Source organism: Pinus tabuliformis, chromosome 3_1 (assembly GCF_031772625.1).
Source record: "Pinus tabuliformis cultivar Carrire ecotype Pingquan chromosome 3_1, CPIR1, whole genome shotgun sequence".
Lineage (NCBI taxonomy): Eukaryota > Viridiplantae > Streptophyta > Pinopsida > Pinales > Pinaceae > Pinus > Pinus tabuliformis.
The window spans coordinates 590,488,502-590,509,845 of NC_142301.1; the positions used below are offsets into that span (position 1 = coordinate 590,488,502).

The 21,344-nt window shown below is 38.1% G+C and overlaps 1 protein-coding gene across 1 annotated transcript; it reads left to right on the plus strand.

Annotated features, from left to right (window-relative positions):
* The first annotated feature begins 20,263 nt into the window (after nt 1-20,263).
* LOC149188381 (uncharacterized) lies at nt 20,264-21,106 on the plus strand. The gene has a single exon (XM_089409939.1). The coding sequence runs from the start codon at nt 20,264-20,266 to the stop codon at nt 21,104-21,106; it is 843 nt and encodes a 280-aa protein (XP_089266065.1).
* Nucleotides 21,107-21,344: the final 238 nt, after the last annotated feature.

The following is a 21,344-nucleotide window of genomic DNA, read 5'->3' on the forward strand; positions in this document are numbered from 1 at the left end:
AGAGACTTTAAAGGATAATATCCAACATGAGGTTCGCCTTTGGGAACCTAATTCATTGGAAAAGGCATTCGGGTTAGCAAGAAAAATGAAAAGAAAAATTATGGCAACCAGGAAGCCTACCACTCACAACTATAAAGATGGAAGTGTTGCAGCACTTAGCCTTCCACAACCTATAATGTTGACACCACAACAATTGGAAGAAAAAGGAGAAAAAGGGCTTTGTTACAGTTGTGATAACAAATACACTAAAGGTCATAAGTGTGCTGAGAAGAAATTATTCTACATAGATTGTGAAGAGGAGGAAGAAAAGGAACAAGAAATGTCAAAAGAAGAGGATATACTCCAGGAACAAACCCTAGATAAAGAAGTAATGAATCCAACCATATCTTGTAATGCATTGGATGGAATTACCACTCAAACTATCAAGATAGAACGAAACATCAAGAAGAAAAAGGTAATAGTGTTGATTGATTCAGGAAGTACCCACAATTTTATTCATTGTAAGATAGCAAAAGAATTGAATTGCTTCCTATATCTAGCACCAGAGTGTCAAGTGATGGTTGCAAGTGGAGGAATGATAAATTGCTCTGGAAAGTGCCATAATATCAAGCTATCCATGGGAGAATATGTATTGAATGGCCCAATGCTTTACATTCCAATGGGAGGTGTTGACGTTGTACTAGGAGTCCAATGGCTACAATCCTTGGGTACAATAGCTTTTAATTTTCAAGAACTTTTCATGAAATTTTCTGCGGAAGGCAAGGAAGTTGAATTAAGGCATATTGCAAGGAAACTGGGAAAGATAATTAGCTCTAACGGTATGACAAAGCTTCTAAAAAAGGAACAATGAGGTGTAATTGCACAATTATGTTCGCTAGATGTTTCCACATTGAAATGATCTATTTCTCCAAATCTCCAAAAAGTCTTGGACAATCATTCCAAGGTATTTGAGACTCCCAAAGATCTCCCACCTATTCGTGATCATGATCATGCTATTCATTTGATTCCAGGAAGTGTTCCTCCAAACATCAGGCTGTACAGATATCCCTATGCCCAAAAGAATGAAATTGAACATATGGTTGCAGAAATGCTAGAGGCTGGTATAATTCAACCTAGTCAAAGTTCTTTCTCTACTCCAGTAGTATTGGTGCACAAGAAGGATGGATCATGGTGCATGTGTTTGGATTATAGGGAGCTCAACAAGCTCACTATTAAAGATAAGTTTCCCATTCCTGGCATTGATGAATTACTGGATGAATTGCATGGATCAATTTACTTCACCAAGTTGGATCTTCATTCAGGATATCATCAAATCAGAATGAAAACTGAAGACATTCTGAAAACAACATTTAGAACTCATGAGGGTCATTATGAATTTTTGGTCATGCCTTTTGGCCTTACCAATGCACCTTCTACATTTCAAGGTTTGATGAATTCTATTTTCAAACCCTTCCTTAGAAAATTTGTGTTCGTATTTTTTGATGATATACTAATCTACAACAAGTCTTGGAAGGATCATGTTGAACATGTTGACAGGGTGCTACAACTATTGGAGGAGAAACAATTATATGCAAAAAGATCCAAATGTTTCTTTGGAGTACAAGAGGTGGAATATCTGGGTCATATTGCATCTCATGGTGGAGTTAAGGTAGACCCTAGCAAAATTAAAGCCATTAAGGAATGGAAAATCCCCACATCCATAAAGTATTTGCGAGTATTTCTCAGGTTGACAGGGTATTATCGCAAGTTTGTTAAGAATCATGGAAGAATAGCAGCACCTCCAACAACATTATTGAAGAAAGATGCATTTTCATGGACTCCAGAAGCAACAAAGGCCTTCGAACATCTTAAAGAGGCAATGTGCCAAGCACTGGTCTTAGCTACACTGGACTTCACAAAAACCTTTATTGTGGAATGTGATGCTTCAGGAAATGGAATTGGTGCTATTTTAATGCAAGATGAAAGACCCATTTCTTTTCAAAGTCATCCAATCAAGGGAAAGTCTTTACACAAAGCTATTTATGAGAAGGAAATGTTGGCAATACTACATGCACTTAAGAAATGGCGACCCTACCTAATGGGAAGACACTTCAAGGTAAAAATGGATCATGATAGCCTTAAATACTTTTTAGAACAAAGATTATCCTCTGAAGAGCAACAAAAGTGGGTCGCAAAGATGTTGGGTTATGACTTTGAAATCATCTACAAAAAAGGGAAGAAAAATGTGGTGGCAGATGCACTCTCAAGAAAGGATAAGGATGTTGAAGCATTGTTGTGTGCCATTTCTATTATCCAACCAGATTGGATAAACAAAGCAAGGGAGGAATGGAAGAATGATGAAGAAGTGTGGGCACTTATTCAAAAGTTACAACAAGATTCCAGTACATCTAATACATTTAGCTGGAAAAATGATTAATTATGGTACAAAGATCGCTTATACCTCTGTAAGAATTCCCAACTCAAACAAAAGATTCTTATGTAATTGCACACTTCTCCCTTAGGAGGGCACTCAGGATTTTTAAAAACTTACCACAGGGTTAAGAAAGAATTTTTTTGGGATGGCCTTAAATCGGATATTCAAAAGTTTGTGGTGGAATGTTCGGTTTGCAAACAAAATAAAGTTGAAACAATTAAGACCCTGGGTCTATTACAGCCTTTATCCATTCCAAGCCAACATTGGGGGGAGGTTTCAATGGATTTTATCATAGGTTTACCCAAGTCTAGGGGAAAGAGTGTCATAATGGTGGTAGTTGACAGACTTACCAAGTATGCACACTTTTGTGAATTATCACATCCATTTAAAGCCAATACAGTTTCTACTGCATTTATGGAAACAATTCAAAAGCTACATGGAAACCCAAAGATTATTGTAAGTGACAGAGATCCCATTTTCACTGGAAATTTTTGGACAGAATTATTTTCTTGTCTTGGTACTCAGTTAGCTCATAGCTCATCTTATCATCCTCAATCTAATGGTCAAACTGAGATAGTAAATAAATGTTTGGAAGGATATCTTCGTTGCTTTGTATCTGATAAAAAGACACAACGGGTCAAATGGTTGCCTCTGGCTGAATGGTGGTATAACACTTTCTTCCATATAGCAACAAAAATGACCCTATTTATGGCACTTTATGGATATCAGCCACCATCCATCATATCATATTTAAGAGAAAATTCTAAGGTTCAAGCAGTGGAGCATCACATCGAGCATCAACAACAAGTCCTCCAACTCTTAAAGGATAACCTTGTGTTGGCGTAGAATAGAATGAAACAACAGGCAAATAAACATCGCAGCGAAAGAAGTTTTGATGTAGGTGACTAGGTATTCCTACAGCTACAACCATATAAACAAATGTCCCTCAAGCAATCTAAGAAGGATAAAAAATTGTCACCAAAGTGTTATGGTCCGTGCAAGGTGTTGCAAAATATTGGTACTATGGCATACAAATTGGAGCTTCCTACGGCTTCTTGAGTGCACCCAATTTTCCATGTTTCATGTTCAAAGAAGGTTATAGGCGACAAGCTCCCAGTTCAAACAATATTGCCAGAACTTAACGAGGAATGAAAAATTATATTGGAACCAGAAGCAGTCACAGAAACAAGAACTCAACAGCTACGAAATCAATCAATTTCGAAGTATCTCATCAAGTGAAAGAACTTATCCGCTGAAGATTCCACATGGGAGGATGAGAATTTTATACAGAAGCATCCATAACTACTCAAGCGTTGAGGACAACACTTTTTTGAAGGAGAGGGGCATGTTAAGTCCCTATAATACTAGTGATTACCCCATTACTATTGTAGTTGTATCCCTTATTAATATTGTTGTGCCCCTATTGTCCCCATACTGTTATTACTGTGCCCCATAGAATCCCTCTATTGTTATTTTTCTACCTTTATATTATCATTGTTAGGTCGGCTTGGTTATATTGTGACCCCTTAGACTCCTATATACAGAAAGGAGGTTTTGTCATTTGAATCATCCAAGAATCGTTCATTTGTGTAATGTAAAGGAGGTTGCCCCCTCGAAGAGGCTGAATTCTAAGGCGTTTATCTATCTTTTCTATCTTTTTGTGAGCTGGTTTCATAACAATTTGCCAATTTTCTTTTGAGCACATTTATTTCCTGCATGTTAAACCCTGCAACAAGCATGTCATCTACATACAATAACAATATAATATAGTTGCCATCATTTTTCTTTTTCAGATAAACACAATGATCAGAGTGACATCTAGTATAACCTTGTTTAGACATAAACTTGTCAAATTTTAGATACCACTGTCTTGGAGCCTATTTTAAACCATACAATCTCTTCTTCAACCTGCACACTAGTTTCTCCTTCCCTTTTACCTCATATCCTTGTGGCTGCTGCATATATATCTCTTCCTCCAAATCCCCATGGAGAAAGGCTATCTTTACATCTAACTGCTCAAGATGCAAATCTTCAACTGCTACTAGACTTAAAATAGTTCTGATTGAAGTCATTTTAACAACAGGAGAAAATATTTCATCAAAATCAATACCTTTCTTATGTGCAAACCCCTTCACCACAAGTCTAGCTTTGTACCTCTGTTTTCCTCCATATTCTTCCTTCAGCCTGTAAACCCATTTATTCTGCAATGTAGTTTTACCTACAGGAAACTTGACTAAGTCCCAAGTCTAGTTATGCATTAAGGAGTCCATCTCTTCTTCCATGGCTAGCTCCCACTTCTTCCTACTTTCAACCTGCATTGCTTCTTCATAACATTCGGGTTCACTAGAATCAGTCAACAATAAATAATATAATGAAGGAGAGTATTGTTCAAGGGGTATACTTATCCTGGTAGATCTTCTATCACCACTTTCAGGTGTTTGGGGTGCCTTTTGATGTTGTGGTGGTTGTTGTTGTTGTGGTTGTTGATTATTATTATTTTCAGGCACCTTTACTTTTTCAGTGATCCCATCAAGAACTGTGTATTCCTTGTTTTCTTTTTTCTATTTCTTTTGCTGCAATTGATTCTTATACACCTTTTCATTGAATATTACATCTCTACTCCTAATGATTTTTTGATTTTCATAATAATATAAGCGATAACCAAAATCATTAACACCATACCCAATAGAGGTACATTTCTTTGATTTTTCCTCAAGCTTTGTTCTATTTTCTTTATTAATATGGACAAAGGCCTCACAACCAAAAGGCTTTAAAAAGGAGTAGTTTACCTTTTTACTTGTCCAAGGAACTTGAAGGCCCTCTGTTTATTAGATAAACAACAGTATCTACAAGTCCCCCCCGCACCCCCCCACATGGAAGGGTGTACAATCTTCCTGGGGTATACATCTGGCTGAAACAAAGACCTCTAAATTAGGATGATAATCATGCTCCACACCCAACAAATATGATGATAATATATTAGTGTTTTATAGAGCCATCTTGACCTCCTCCAAACAAAACTAGAAGGAGCCTCTAACTCCTCCTCTTAATTTAAAGAATGAGTCCCTACTTCTGGTGTTGCTAGTCTCTCCTCAATTTTTGGAGCCTCTATTAATTTATGAAACTAGGGTAAAATTCCACATTGGCCAATTCAGATGATGGAGATAATAATTTCTTTGGATTACTCTTTTCTATAGGACCAAAATTGACTTAAATATCACCTCATTTGGACCAGCAAAAGTTGGTTTTTGAATTTATGAACCCTCACATGTACATTGGGACAAGTCGGCCTCAAAATCAAGTGGACCCTTATGAAAGCCTATAAATACAAGAGACCTCAATCCCATTTTCACATCATGATCAATTATTCTCTTCTCTTCTTATATATGTTTGGTTCACACAGGCATGACAGAAGAAGTTCACTCAAAGGTATGAAATTTAAGGTCTGAAGTTTGCATGTGTCTAGGGTTTCTGTTTTTTCTGGTTACACGCTCAGCATAGGATATATTCAACTACAGTCACTTTCTCGTAGTGATTCGAAGAGTGACTAGGAAGCCACAATCATTTGCGTAATCGACTAAAGGAAGTGACTGGGCTCAGAGATAGTTTTGGGCAGATTAGATCACAGTCACTAGCTTTCCACGCTTCAAGGAGCATCTAGACAGTCATAATCACTCGCATACAATGCCTCAGAGAAAGACTAGGTCTTGAGCTAGGGTTTGACATTCATGGTGCCACAGTCGTTCACTTACAGCTTCTCGAGGAGTGACATGGAAGACACAGTCTCTCACATAATATCTTCGTGAGTGAGACTAGGGTTCTGAGCTAGGGTTTGATAGTTGATTGCAGTTGATTAGAGTTGACCAAAGATGTCTGAAGGTTGGAATCTTTCTCTCTAATGTACAGTAATTATGGAAGCCTACTTCTGATTTGTATTGGGTAAATCTTTGTTGGATGATTATGTATTGGGCTCATTTTGATCTTTGTTGAAACATTTTATGAAAATATAAGAAGAATAAGATTTGAAAGGGTTTTACCCCATAGTGGGGTTTTTCCCTAGTATCTAACCAATATGGTGTCTCTTGTGGTTGTGATATTGTATCCTTTTTCATTGCATATATTGTTTTGTCTTCAATTATTGTTTATGATTGGAAATATTGTTAGTAATTGGATGAATTTCTAAATGAATAATTGGTTTGGGTTAAAGTAATGGAAAGAGCATAGAACAATATGAAAAATTAACATGGTTTTAGAGCTAAGGTGAAGTACAATCCCAAAAGAAGACATGCATTGAAGAAATCATCTTTGGAAAGTTGAAAGAGGCAATCTAGTCAAAGACAAGATGACTTCCTTCTTCAAGAGTAATGAGAAGTTGGTTGACTCATCCAATTTTTCTACATGGAATTTAGGTTGGATATCATAGCTAATAACAATGATGTTTTGGAATATATTCAAGGAAGAGTACCTGAACCTTTAGAGAATGCTTTTGTCACTACCAAAAACAAGCACAAGAATATGAGTTAAAATCAAAGAAAATTATAATGGTTTGCAAGATAATTTACTTGCATATGCTGGAAACTTGAGAAGGTCTAAAGACATGTATGATAATATAGTCGGCATGTATGAAATCAACAATTCGAATGAAATCATCTCCTTGGTTTTTGGATCTTCTGATGTGAGGAAGCCTTGCCAAAGGATGGATCACCCAGGGAAGGGAATGTTGGGGTACTTGGAAGGTGAGTGACTGCATGGAAGGGGTGATCGGATTTCTCGAGGGACTGTGTAGCAAAGAAGGGAAGGTTAGGGAAGGATTTGTTTAGTCATTGGAATTTCTAGATGGAATCGGATGCACATTGGGAGTGTACGATGGAACAATGAGTCTGTAATTGTTCACTAGGAGAACAAGTAGTGCATGGATCATAATGTTGGATATTGGATGCAGCGCTGACTTTGACAGTGGATTCTAAACTTCCTAGGAAGGAGGTGAATCCTGGTATTACTTTTGAGGGTGGAGGTGGGAGCCTTTGGATTCCCTTGTTGCGGATGTAGGCATCATATCATTTTACTTGTTGGTTAATGCAAATGTACATATGCATATATGTGTACATTATTATAAATATTGTATCGAGATGTGTTTATAAAGCTCCATAGACAATATGGTTATTTATTGGTTGAAGCAAATGTCCATAAGTATATGTGGTTGTTATTATAAATATTGTAATGAGTTGTGTTATAAGGCTCTAGTAAATGGTATGTTTGTCATGTTTTTAGCTGGTACGATGTAAATATTGCAACAAGCTAAGTTATAAAGCTCCATCAATAGTATGTTTTGGTTTTCAACCCCCTTGCTTGTTGTAGGTGTCATTAAACACCAAGGATGGTGTTCCCCTTAAGGGGAGGGGCTTGTAACAGCCCTTGGTTGAATTTCCGTGTAAAAAATATAAGACCAAGGTCATGGAACACGTATTCCAAGCTAAATGTTGGCAAAAACATCCTAGTAGGTCTTGATTTGGTTTATTATGGCTAGGGTAAATTGGAAAAGTCAATGGCAAAGGCTTTGAAAATGAAAAGAGGCATTTATTAATATTTTATTTATGAAAATAAAGGAAAATAGGAGAAAAGGAAGGTCAAAGGTAACAGGTTACACATGAGGAGGAAAATGAAGGAAGATAATGGAAATTGACGAAAACAAAGGCCTCAATGATTAAAAGGCTTCTGAGGATCATTTCATGGATTTTTTCAATTGAAATTTTTGTCAATTTGGTTTTGGAACTCTCTCTCTCATGCACACTTAGAGAATTCTTGGAGCACTATAGTATTGGAGAAAGGAAGGAAAAGAAAGTAAAGAGAAGCAAAGATCAAGTAAGGAAGAGTTGGATCAAGAGGCTACAGTGGGATTACTTGTAGGTATCATGTTGCATGTACAATTTCCTTGCTAGTTTTGGCATGCATGGTACATGCATGTGTAGATTTAGTTCTCTTGTTCTTATTGGCATGGGTTTTTCTAGGTGTGACAGTGGTTTCATCCTTGCCTTGCCATTTATGGATAGACATGGTGTGATGGGATTCCTTACTTGGTTGCACTGGATTGTTGGATTGTTTCGAAACTAAGTGGGGTGGTCTTAGGAAAATTCCAAAAGGCCTAGGAATCCCTTGACCGGTAAATGGTGGGATATACGGTAAAGCCTAGAGGGTGGAGACAAACAAATTCATCATGGTTTAGGTGGAGAGACCTGAAGGCATCCATGCTTGTATAGGGCTAGTGATCCCTAGACCGGTGTATGTAAACCTTGATAGTGTATATTTATTGTTTAGCCTAGGAATACCTTGACTAGTAATTGCGAGATACACAGACAATCCTAGTGGTATAGATGAGGGTTTCAAGCCTAGGAATCCCATAGCCGATAATGATGGGATACACTGTAAAGCCTTAGAAGCCTTTGTTGGTTTTGTTGTGAGTCCCACATTCATGCTTGGAATATGGTAGGGGGGTGACTAGCTAAAAGAAAGATTTGGTTCAGCCCAATCTATGGTTGGGTGGTACGTGGAAGTCCCTGACTTGGCTTGTTTTTGCATATGTTAATATGAGCTATTTTTCTCTTGAGTTTTATGAGAAAATGTACTTGGTTATTATGTAATTTTAATGATTGTTCTATCATTGTTAATATGTTGGTTATATGTTGGTTATAAACATATTTTTATGACATATCTCAGTGATGGATCTCATCAAGTTTTGATTAGTAACTGAATTAATAATGAATATATGACATAACAAATGATAATGCAACTATTATGAGAGAGCATAAGTCCTTCATGACAATTATCAGATAAGTATAAAACCTCTATGTTCAAACGTGTATTTATGACATGTACATTACATGTTCATGATGTGTTTGACGGAATGTCTGTCATGGCCATGCCTTATTAGGTCAAGTTCTTGTTTAAGTTTTGTATGGAAGGCCTTGTCCCTGTGTCATTTATCATTTCTGAGAGTTTAATTAAGTTCTAGGTAGAGGTCTGTATCCTAGCCATGAAAAAGTGGCTTAGATCTCATGGTTGCTGGCACAAAACTAGCTTAAAAAGACTACAATCACTCCCTTGCAGGTTTGTGTCTATGACTGGAGTCCTACAGTCTCTCCCTTGCATGCTTGTGCATGTGAATAGGGGTTTAGATGAGTGATAAAGAAGATTAACTTAGGGTTTGGACACCTGGAAGGGTGGTTTAGCTCTTGGGGGTCTTCTAGCTCGTGAGGGAAGTCAGTATTTTGGTCCTGAAAATGAACCACATTAGTTGGTTTGCCTTTGTCCTGAATATGAGCCACATTAGTTGGTTCAAAACGTTGACCAAATCCTAATGATGTGATTAATCTGAAAGACATTATTTCAACGTTTTGGTTTATCGATTCCACTTTCTTAAGGTGATCAAGAAGGTTGAATCATATCATAGTAACTCTTCATCACATGTTTACCCCAGTAGACCAGTGAGATTGGATAAATGTGGGAGGAGGGTGTTACAAAAGGCAGATATGAAGGCAAGCAACAAGTGGCATCCACGTGCCTTCAATGCCCTCAGCTCAACAACTAAGACAACACCCTCGAATTGTTTGTATCTCTCGCCCTGCATCCATCACTACTTCATCTCATGCTCCATTCATTTAGCCTGCCTCCCATTCGGCACTAATGAATTCATTAGCTACATGACCCTCCCCTATCTCATTCCATACCCTGCACTCTACCTATTTGATTTTCTCATTCTCCCTTCCCTCCTGACATTATTCTCAATCACCTTGGCTTCACTCTCTATATCCCTCATCTTGAAGAAATGATTTGAGAGCATGGAAGAGCCCAACATGGTGGTTTTGACTGTGGTTAATGTCATCCTCCTTGAAATCAATGGATTGACGAGAATGCAGAGCTCTTTGACCCGAAAATTTTGGCTCATATCAGTTGTAGAGTCACTTTGTTGGAAGCCGAGGAGAGGAGACACATATGTGATGGGCACTAGGTCATCCACATTGTTGGCTCGTCATCTATGGAAATAGAAGCAAGCTAGAGAAGGGGTGAACCAGAAGATGGTAGAAATCAATACTCAAAGTTAGCAACATTCATCATTCCTTGTGCCATCTATCTAGATGCTTTGGCATTTCCTTTCCACCTGTCCCACTTTCACCATCTTCCTCCAATTCTCGGGATGACACAGACACCCATTTCTTCTCTCCTCCATTTCATTCCCCTTCCCTCATGGTAGATGATATGCAACTCCAAATCTAGTAGACTAGAATGCAGAGAAGGAACCAGCTCAGCAGGAATCAAGCTCGTATGGCTACCTAATTATGGAGGAGAAACTGGAAGATGCAACTACTTAGACAATAGTTAACAAGGAACAGGAAGTCGCCTCAAGCTCCAAAGACAATCATGTGGCCTGACAAGACAATTAGTGTTTTTGTTGGTCTACCTCTTTACAGTTCTATGCATTGCACCTATGCAGACAATCACAAGAATTTTTGTAACTATGTTAACATATTTTATTGCAATATTCTCCTGCATTTTGCATGGACTAAGTACTATCAGACATATGTTTTCATTAAGGGATCATCTAGTTTCCCCTCGGTGGGAAAATGGTCCCAAATCTGCAACTCTCGGCACTACTAGGGAATCTCATCCCTGTAACACATGTAAACCATTTTTGCTAACATAAAGCCCCCTTCTTGCTTACAGAAAAAAGGTATACACAAATCAAAAGCTGAGATTTATTTCCAGAATAGTTATGTCTTTTTTCCCTTTGAATTAAATTCATTAATAAAAAAACATGTCATATGAACAAGTGCAATATGAAATGCATTATGATTTTTTGAGCATGTGGTATTTATAAGTCATTGTATTGGGCCATATTATTGTAACAAAAATTATTTACCTATTAAAAATTTCTATAGTTAGGAATCTTGTTATTTGTTTTATATATATGTTTAACATATATATTAATTGTTTTTTCTAGTAATTATTATTGTTAATATTATTTTAAATAAGGTTATAATTTAATTAATTCTTATTATTTTTGTGGGAAGCATGTCCTGTCCTATCATGTCCTGTAAACATTTTGACTGGGTCAAATTATATAAAATAAAAATAAAATAAAATACAGGTAAAATAGTTGATTTATTATTCTTGGTTTCTTGCTTCTAGGTTTGACAACCCATGGTTTTGCATATGGTATTCTTATATAAGAATATATATAAAATAAAAAATAAGATTAATAATTAAAATAAATAGATTAAAATAGTCAATTTTCCATTTGTGGTTTTTCACTGTAGATTTTGACAACTCATGGTTTTGCCCATGGAATAATAAAAAAAGTAACCTTAAATAACTTCATCATATGGACCCATGGTATTTATATGGAATATAGCCTATTTAAAAGGGGGAATTAAACCAGCCTAGATCCATATCAACTCCAAATCTACCAAGCTGCCACTGAGATCAAATTTCTTAATGGATCTACGTTGGTTTTAATTTTAGCAACTTGATATATATAATAAAATAAGAGTTTTGATGTTTATTATAAATCGATGCCTATTGACATTTACTATTATGGAACCAGCTCACAAAAAGATAGAAAAGATAGATAAACACCTTCAAAATAAGCCTCTTCGAGGGGGCAACCTCCTTTGCATTACATAAATTAACAATTCTTGGATGATACAAATGACAAGACCTCATTTCTATACATAGGAGTCTAAGGGGTCATAATATAATCAGAGCTGACATAACAATAATAATGTGAGAGCATAATAATAACAATAGTTAGCTTCTATAGAGCACAATAATAACAATATGGGGACTACATAGGCACAATATAATAAAGGGATTGTACTAATAACAATAAGGAGTTACACTAGTAGTATAGGGACCTAACATTTACCAACTAATTAAATTTATATGATTACCCTAATTAATTATTCTATATATAGAAAATATAATTTAATAAAAATTATAAAAACAAAAACAAATATAATATATTGAAATATTAAAAATAATTTGTAAACTTAATAAATAAATCAAATGTTCAACATATTTATTGAAGAAACAAATAAACTATCTTCAAAGCACAACTGCCAAAAAGTTGCCTAAACATTGAGTGAACCATTACAATCATAGATTGAACAAGATGCAAGAAAAGTCATAGAGAATATGTAGATGAAAGCTAGGATTATAATGCAACACAAGAAGAATACAATAGGCTTCAGACAAAGAAAAAATCATTATTCTGATTCTAATTTGTCACCCATATGAAAAAAAAAAGGTTTTATCATATGTCACGGTCCATCATAATTATATATTTAATGTTTGACCCATGGTCTCCAATAATTTCTTTAAACAATTATCACAATTTAACTCCCTCAACTTTAAAAGAACATACAGGGCAATTCTATATCCAAACTCAAGTATTGCATTGGATCCAATGAGAGAAACAACAATGTATATAATTTTTATTCATGCCGTAAGAAATCATGGCTAATCCTATGTTGGAGAAGAGCAACAGCACTTCTAGCAACGCAATAGGGGATTCGATCAGGATTTTCTATCAGGGAATTACCCAGAAGCGAGCCCAATGCCATCTTAGCAATGCCTATTAACAACACAGAGACCATATTTCTTGCCCCCAAGACAATAGTAAGTAGCAAGCTCTGTTGCTCCATGCAAATAGGCATGGCCCCAAACCAGCAACCTAGAAAATCCATTAGCCCCACACTACTAGAAGCAGAAGTTGTAGTTGCCACCTTTTGCAGAAACAAATATGTAGATAACTTGGAGACTACTATAACAGAGTCCAAGACAGACAAGGGGATTAGGGGAATTGCAGCCTGTCTTCAGATAATCTTTCGATATCTTAACAACATGAATTTTCAAAGTCTCGGGATGTCTCTCAATACAGATGACAACCCTATCAAGAAACCCAATAACGATAGAAAGAATAGAATTCACAATTCTTTGACATCTATTGGGCATCCTACTATCTACAGTAAAATCCATATTTCCAAACTACCATGTCTATATTCACTACCATCACCACACCCGGTTACAACTAGCACAATGAAATAGAAACAAAGCAAATACAAAAACTCATCACCCAAAGGGCTATTCCCCTTGACTTCCCAATGAGAGAACTCTGGTTTTTTTCTTATGTATTTAACTGTTGTAATAGGATAAGATAACCCTTGTGGTAGGCCCCCGCCTCTAACTATGTTAAGAGGAATCTGACGATGGAGTAAAAGCAGAGAAGAGAGTTTAATTTTTCTATGTATTGAGGTTTTTAAAAAATCAGGTAAATTACATCATCCTTTTTTTTTATATTTGGTGATTTAATATTATAAAAATTTATGGAATAGTGAGATTAGGTAGATTTTGTTTTTCAATTGAAGAAATTGTGAGTACATAATCCTATGTGGGATCGATCCGAATTGGATCCTCAAACACTCTTACAGTTTTCTAAACTCTGTAAAACTCATACTAAAGTTTCAAAGTTTTATGGATGACGAGCTTATCAGAAATAACCTCTGAACAATGGCAATTTGTGGTCAGCACGGAACAACGAGGACCCTCGGTCAAATCACGCAGACCGTTGGCTTGTGGTGTCCATGTGCTAGCACAAATTGGCAAACGGGAGGTCAAATCCAAAAACAGAGGCAGGGCGTCCCTCTCAATGAAGGAAAAGCCCCAAGTGCTCGGTCATAGAGAAAAGCACGAAACTGTACAGAAATCACCGATTCCGTCAGAAAGCGGGTCCCGTGCCCAAAACCAGCAGGATATCATGTGCACTTCGAGCGGTAAGCGGGTTTGGCCGAGTTCAACGCGATGCCACACACCGGGCGACACACGTCCAGCGGATGAGAGAGAAAACCGCTTACATCGCATGAGTAATGGTCGAGCAACTTACCCGCGTGATATAGACAGAGACCATAGGATCTGGAGGCTCCAGATCAACGAAGGAGAATCAACCCAATGGATGACCAGAATTGAGGAAGTTATAAAGCAAATTGTGCGGGATTCTGAAGACCGACGTGGACGATGAGTTGGCATATATTCGTGTTTCGCATGCATTCTTGGAGTAAATGGAAATAATAGCCATTTCAAACGATTGAGTGTTTCCAGTGAACTTGACACTTATATGTTACAGAATAGGTGGCCACTTCCCTATGAGGTGTGATGTAGTGACTGTAACAGCCGAAGAAGGGATTCGAATGGACAGAGGCAGGGAACGAGAGAGCTGAAAGCAGAAACAAACAGTCAGGAAGCAGATGGATTAAAGCCACAGAATGACGGGGGAGAAGAAGAGAGGAGAGTGAACAGCAAGAAAAATCTTAACGCGTCGAAAGTCTTTTGAGTCACTCGGAGGTCGAGTGAAAAGCCAAAGTGCTTAATTGACAGCAAGATATTGTTGTTAGAGTTGCTTGGAGGACGAGTGACTCACAGAGGCATGTAAAGGCCAAGAGTCGAGAGCCAGAGTGAGTGCCAAAGCAAGAGCTGAGAACCAGAACCAGAGCCTGAGCCAAAGAGCCAGAGCCAGAGTTAGACCAAGAGCTAAGAGCTAGAGCCAAGAGCCAGAGCTAGAAAGCCGAAGAGCTTCAAGAGCCAAGGGATAAGATGGTGTCCTGAGCCCAATGTTTCTATGTAAAACATTGGAGTTTAGCATGGAACTTGTAAAAGAATTGTTGCCATAATCCCAAAGAGCCTAGCCGAGTTGACTAGAGCTCAAGGAGATGTAGCCCAAGCATTTTGGGTGAACTCCATATTAAATTGTTGTCTTATGTGTTTACTTATTGCTGCATTTGTCTATTGCCGTATTTATTTATATATCAGCATGAACAACTGAATTTTAAAAGCACATAAACCGTTAAAAACACATGCAAGCATACACCTATATTTTCAAGCATTTCTTAATTCCGCATTGGTTAATCATTAAGACTTGGGAAAATTTAAAGCTTTGGAAGTGGGAGAGGTTCTTGTAAGTTAGACAAGAAGCCTAAGAGCCCCATTTTCAGATCAGGTGGTATCAGAGCAGTAGATTGATTAACCCCACCTTCAGAGAAGGTTGTATTAGAATGCTTGATTGACATGGCAAAGATTGCTTGTCTAAAAGGTGTTTCGAAAGTCAAGGATTAATTTTATGCTTTGTTGCAAACTGACTATTGTTTGAGTTTGCAAAGGTGAAGGGAAAGCTATTGATAGCTCAGTCTAGGTAGGACAAGAAGGAAGAAGGGCTGAAGTCATTCTTCTATCCAAAAGGACCTCAGGGCAATCCTTGAAGCACAAAAGGTTGTTGCAAGTGGTTACTGAATAAGCTCTTTAATCTTGCTTGAAGTTCTTTTGTGCATTTTGAAAATGACATCTTCTACAAGTGAGTTCTCAAATTCTTCTTGCATCCCAAGTTCCTTTGATGGAGACATGAAGCAAGACTTGTTCATCATGATGAACAAGGTAAGAGAAATGTATGAGGATGGAAGGAAGAGTAGCATACTTAGAGAGCAGTTGAATTCTGTGGAGGAAGAGAACCAAATGCTTTCTGGCAAATTGCAAGAAATGGAGAGGCAACTTCATATTGCAAATATGAATCTGAAAAGGATGCATGAGTTGGAGTCACAACTCTTTGTTGCCAAAGAAGCCTTAGTCAAGTATCAACTTGAAGAAGAGGTAAACCATTCCAATTTGTCTTCAAATTCTTCTAAGAATGCTTATATTGGTTCTTTTGAAAAACATACTAGAGGCATAGGTTCCAAGCTAATGTCCAAGATGGGCTATGAAGGAAAAGGATTGGGAAAATATGCACAAGGTATTATTGAGCCAATAATGGTTGAGGAAAGGCCTAAGTATTTGGGTCTTGGTTATGGACAGTCTTATGGAGAGAGTTCCAAAGCTTCCATGAAGGCCATTGAAACAGTTCCAAAAAGGAGTTTCATTGCAGGTCCTCTACCTCAGAAGTGTGAGGATTGTATTCAGGAGGAATGCAATAGCTCGAAACATCATTCGCAGGATGCAGGTGTTCAGAAGCACACACTTGAACTAGAGAGTTGTGGAAACTCTGACAGCCTTGAAGAAAGTGATGGTGTTCCAAAGGGAGCCACTTCTTCATTTGCTTCACCTCCTCATGAAGGCAATAAAGGTGAAAGAGGCAAGTATAAATCTGGTTCTAAACACATTCCTTTTGATTTTGTAAAGCATGGAAAAAGAATTGCATGTTCCTTTTGTGGTTTGGATAACCATTATGTTTCTAGATGTTGGAAGAGGATGGCCACATACAGGAAACTTTTGAAGGAAAAGAAGCAAGCAGCCAAAGGTCCACAGGACAAGGCAAATCATGTTGTCAAAAGGATGCACATGTGTTGCACTTACTACCATAAGCAAGGGCATCTTGCTGAAAGGTGTTGGACTTTCAATTCAACACTGCTTCCACCAAAGCTGAAGGAGAAGGTGGAAAAAGAAAATGGCAGGGATGGAAACAACAATTCCATGATTGATGTGTTTCAGGATGATTCACATATTGATGCTGATGTGCAAACCAAGGAGGGACCTTTGAAATGGATTGGTAAGAAATGGTTAGAATTCTTATCCAATTAACACTGCATGTCCTTTGACGCATCTATTTGCATTTCTTTGTGGAATAAATGCAAGTTGCAAGATCTTACCAAAATGGTAAATGGAAAGAAGTTGAGTAGGAAACTCACTTTATTGCTACAACAATATGTTCATTTCAGCTTCGAAAGTACAATGTACTTAAGCGAAAGTTGATAGATGGAATGCATGCATGAGCATGAGATGCATGTAATGTTGGCTTGGGAGAAGTTAACTTGGTCTCCAAAATGGAGATAATGATGAAGTGTTTCATCTTTTGGAAAAGAGTCCTAAAGGTCTTTTTCTACATGCTTGACCTGAAGGGTCATTTGTTTTAAAGGCATGTTTTATTGGCTTGTTATCTAGTCAATCATTTGTATGTAGATATAAGACAAGGAAGGGTTCACAAGATGTGAAATATGTTTCTTTGTTGAAGTAAGAGTTATTCCATCCAGTTGTTGTTTGTATACCTGTTGTTGTTAACAGTTGTTGTTGGCAGCTTTTCAAACAGGTACAAATGAAAGTTTTGTGGAGCAGATGTACTTCACATTCGTTTGAGCCACCTTGGATCAAGGATCAAGGCAAAGAAGTTCAAACTACCTTTTGTAAACTTCACAACAGAAGTTCTGCATGAAGTCAAGGAGGAAAACGGTTCTTCCCAAGATGACCAACCCATCCAAGAAGGGAAGTGGTTAGAGATTGTGGTTCAGAGGCACTATGCAAAGGCAAGTGTAGGGAGGCTGAAAGAAGAGGGTGTTGTTACTCTCATTTACTGCTCAGATCAGTATATCAGTCTTTTGGTGGACCAAAAGTTCTTTTAGTGGGAAGGCATGATCCGAATTGGATCCTCAAACACTCTTACAGTTTCCTAAAATTTGTAAAACTCATACTAAAGTTTCAAAGTGCCATGGATGACGAGCTTATCAGAAATAACCTCTGAACAATGGCAATTTGTGGTGAGCATGGAACAACAAGGACCCTCGGTCAAAGTGCGTAGACCGTTGGCCCGTGGTGTCCGCGCACTAGCACAAATTGGCAAACGAGAGGTCAAATCCAAAAACAAAGGTAGTTTCTGATACGTGATTAGCATTGAAAGGAATCCCTCTCAGTGAAGGAAAATCCCCAAGCGCTCGGTCACAGTGAAAAGCACGAAACCATATGGAAATCGCAAATTCCATCAAAAGGCGAGTCCCGCACCCAAAACTGGCAGGATATCGCATGCACTTCAAGCGGTAAGCGAGTTTGGCCGAGTTCAGTGCGATGCCACACACCGGGCAACACGCGTCCAGCTAATGAGAGAGAAAATCGCTTGCATCGCATGAGTAACGGTCGAGCAACTTATCCGCGCAATATAGATGGAGACCGTAGGATCTGGAGGCTCCAGATCAACGGCGGAGAATCAACCTGATGGATGACCGGATTTGACGAAGTTATAAAGCAGATTGTGCAAGATTTTGAAGACCAACGTGGACGATGAGTTGGCAGAGATTCGTGTTTTGCAGGCATTCTTGGAGTAAATGGAAATAACGGTTGTTTCAAATGATCGAATGTTTCCGGTGAACCTAACACTTATCCATTACGGAATAGGTGGCCACTTCCCTGTGAGGTGTGATGCAATGACTGTAACAGTTGAAGAAGGGATTCGAATAGACAGAGGCAAGGAATGAGAGAGCTGAAAGGGGAAATGAACAATCCGGAAGTAGATGGCTTAAAGGACTCACGAGGGAGAAGAAGAGAGGAGAGCGAACAGCGAGCAAAAGCTGAACGCGCATAGAGTCTTTGGAGTCACTCGGAGGTCGAGTGAAAATCCAAAGAGCTCAATTGACAGCAGGATATTGTTGTTGGAGTTGCTTGGAGGACGAGTGACTCACAGAGGCATGTAAAGGCCGAGAGCTGAGAACCAGAGCCAGAGCTGAGAGCTAGAACCAGAGCCCGAGCCAAAGAGCCAGCGCCAGAGTCAAAGCCAAGAGCCAAGAACCAGAGCCAGAGCTAGAAAGCCGAAGAGCTTCAAGAGCCAAGGGATAAGATGGTGTTCTGAACCCAATGTTTCTCTGTAAAACATTGGAGTTGAGTGTGGAACTTGTAAAAGAATTGTTGCCCTAATCCCAGAGAGCCTAGCTGAGTTGATTAGAGCTCAAGGAGACGTAGCCCAAGCATCTCGAGGGAACTCCATATTACATTGTTGTCTTATGTGTTTGCTTATTGCTGCATTTGTCTATTGCCATATGTATTTACATATCAGCACGAACAACCGAATTTTAAAAGCACATAAACCGGTAAAAACACATGCAAGCATACACCTATATTTTCAAGCATTTCTTAATTATGCATTGGTTAATCATTAAGATTTGGGAAAATTTAAAGCTTTGGAAGTGGGAGAGGTTCTTGTAAGTTAGACAAGACGCCTAAGAGCTCCATTTTCATATCAGAGATAGGACCCCAAGACTTGTGAGCACCAAACCTTGACATATAATTGTTAGACAACAATCTGGGGAATTAGATTATATAAATTCTACAACTAAAATTTGTTATTTGAACAAAATTCTATCAAATTTTAATTTGTGATTTCAACAAAATTCTATCAAATTTGAAAAAAAATTAACAAAAAATATACCCAAATCAAATTGTATAAAAATTAAACTATTACTTTAAAAAAAATTCTAAAGCTTTTACATTTTCACTGACAAATTTTAAACAAGATCATAAATATAATTATTTATAACATACTTTGAATACATAAAATAATATAGCAGCCTGCCTTGGAGTATGCTTTAAAATTGTGTTTGTTGTTTGGCTAAGAGCTTGGAGTATGCCTTAAAACTATGTTTGTTGTTTGACTAAGAGCTTTTTTTTTGGACTACAAGGTTAATGCCCCAATAGTCCAAGACTTAGAGGCATTTGGTAGGAGTAAAACCCTGCCCTTTACTTACAACCAGTGGGTCATCCCAGATAACTTGTTTTTGAATAACAATGATGAATCAAGCCACCAATTAGTCATCCCAAATAACTTAGATTTTGAATAACAATAATAAATCAACCTAAAAAGACTGAAAGGATGAGGAAGCGCCGAGCGAGGAAGGTCGAGCAAGGGTTTTGAAAAATTAGGGTTAACAGAAACAGAGGTGGAAGAGAAACAGCGACGGCGACAAGGGCAGGAGGGTAAATCTTCTGCATGCAATCAGACCTGCGAAGACATAACACAAAGAGGAGGGTTAACAATGCTAAACAGGGCTGAAAGAAACCATGGAAGGGGAGCAGGGGAGGGGAGATATCCCCTCCTACAAAAATATGATAGCGGGTGAATCAAGCGGGAGTGGGATGCAGGGAAACCAAAAAGAGAATAGCAAAGACGCGCCAGTACTGGGGAATCGGTGGAAAACAAAGCTTGGGGGAAGATGTCTACCCAGGGCACAGAAGAAACCAAGGTATGTAATACCCAACAATAAACTTGAAGACTACAGATGTTATATGAGAGACCATGCTTTGATATGCAAGCTTGTAGGTTTTTGGCCATCAGAAAGGGACCTAGCAAAGTGGATACAACAAATATGGAAGCCGAAAGGGCATATAGATCTAAAATTAGGGGCAAAGGGTTTCTTTATAGTGATATTTGCAAACCTGGAGGATAAGGAAAGAACCTTCGAAGGAGGGCCATATTTCATGAATAATGTCGGTATGTTTATGAGGCATTGGGAGGACAGATATAACCCGGACCACGAAAAGATGCTAGCAGCACCCATATGGGTTAGACTATTTGGTCTACCAATGGAGTTCTGGGACCCCGATATCCTGGAAGGTATAGGTAATACAGTTGGAACTTTTGTCAAGGTAGCAGAGTCAACAAAAAGAGGGAAGTACACATCCTATGCAAGGATATGCGTCTATATGAATATAGCAGAGCCACTGCCGGAGTATATAGAGCTAGAATACCATGACGAAATATGGCAGCAACCAATGGACTATGACCATATACCCTTCAGATGTAGAAGATGCCACGAATATGGACACCTCTTCAAACAATGCCCACTGAATAAAGAGGAAACACTCACAGGAAGAAGAGCAAAGGAGGATAGAAAGGACAGATGAAGGGGAAATGAGCTTCCAGGAAGTCCATAGGAAAAAAAAGGCCAGGAAAGGAAGTAACAAGGATACAACAACCTGCAAAACCAGTAATAGTAGAAAGCCAAAATAAATTTCAGGCTTTACAGGAGGAAGAAGAGGAGAACGGAGAAGATGACAATGAGGAGGAGCCAATGGAAATTATAAAAGAGACAAAGGAACCAGATCTAAACCAGAATAGTAAAACAGAAGGAGAAACTGAGGA

Coding starts and splice junctions, on each gene's coding strand:
- LOC149188381 (XM_089409939.1), top strand. CDS start 20,264: ATGGAAGGGGAGCAGGGGAGGGGAGATATCCCCTCCTACAAAAATATG.